This window comes from Sinocyclocheilus grahami, unplaced genomic scaffold (genome assembly GCF_001515645.1).
Source record: "Sinocyclocheilus grahami isolate Dianchi unplaced genomic scaffold, SAMN03320097.WGS_v1.1 scaffold8798.1, whole genome shotgun sequence".
Classification (NCBI taxonomy): Eukaryota; Metazoa; Chordata; class Actinopteri; order Cypriniformes; family Cyprinidae; genus Sinocyclocheilus; species Sinocyclocheilus grahami.
Window position 1 is genome coordinate 4,772 of NW_015512236.1, and position 856 is coordinate 5,627.

The window sequence follows — 856 nt, forward strand, 5'->3', positions numbered from 1 at the left end:
TATATATATTCATGGCAAGGGTGTTGAGAATGGCATTACCTTCTGGGATGGGGCAATCATGTTCTCACCATTCCAACCCGAAACTGGTATGAAAGGTACAGCACCAATCTCAAAGCCAATCTTCTTGATGAACACCGAAACGTTCTTCACCACCTCATCATAACGTTTCTGGCTGAATGGCGGCTCAGTGAGGTCCATTTTATTGACACAGACCATGAGCTGTTTGACCCCAAGGGTGTAAGCCAGCAAAGCATGCTCTCTTGTCTGACCATTGCGAGAAATCCCTGCCTCAAATTCACCCTTCGCAGCGGAGACAATTAGTAGAGCAGCATCAGCCTAAGAAAGAGAAAATCACCATTTAGGTCAACTTTATTTTATAGGAAAGTACCAGAAAAGAAAACCCAGATAAACACTCAAGAGCTCAACTCAAGAAGCATTAATACCTGAGAAGTCCCTGTGATCATGTTCTTAATGAAGTCACGATGACCAGGTGCATCAATTATAGTAAAGGTGTATTTCTGTGTATTGAATTTCAGCAGGGAAATATCAATTGTAATGCCACGTTCCCTCTCTGCTTTCAGTTTGTCCAGAACCCAGGCATACTTGAAGGAACTCTTTCCCATCTTCCAAAAAAAAAAAAAAAACAATTTAGTACCCAAACAGTCATAAGGGATGAAGGGAATTCAAGTTAATACTAACCTGGGTTGCAGCCTTCTCATATTTCTCAATTGTTCTATGGTCAATTCCTCCACATTTGTAGACCAGGTGACCAGTAGTTGTGGATTTGCCACTGTCTACATGTCCAATTATGACCAGGTTGATATGGATCCTTTCTTTGCCCATATTTGCTGATAGT

At 41.5% G+C, this 856-nt stretch overlaps 1 protein-coding gene across 1 annotated transcript; it reads right to left on the reverse strand.

The window, feature by feature from the left end:
• Positions 1–9: 9 nt before the first annotated feature.
• Positions 10–849, reverse strand: LOC107578094 (elongation factor 1-alpha 1-like). Its single transcript, XM_016264082.1, has 3 exons — positions 700–849; positions 444–623; positions 10–336 (listed from the first exon to the last, which is right to left on the reverse strand). Exons 1-3 carry the CDS (start codon positions 841–843, stop codon positions 10–12), a joined length of 651 nt encoding a protein of 216 aa, XP_016119568.1. The 5' UTR covers positions 844–849.
• Between the last annotated feature and the right edge of the window lie 7 nt (positions 850–856).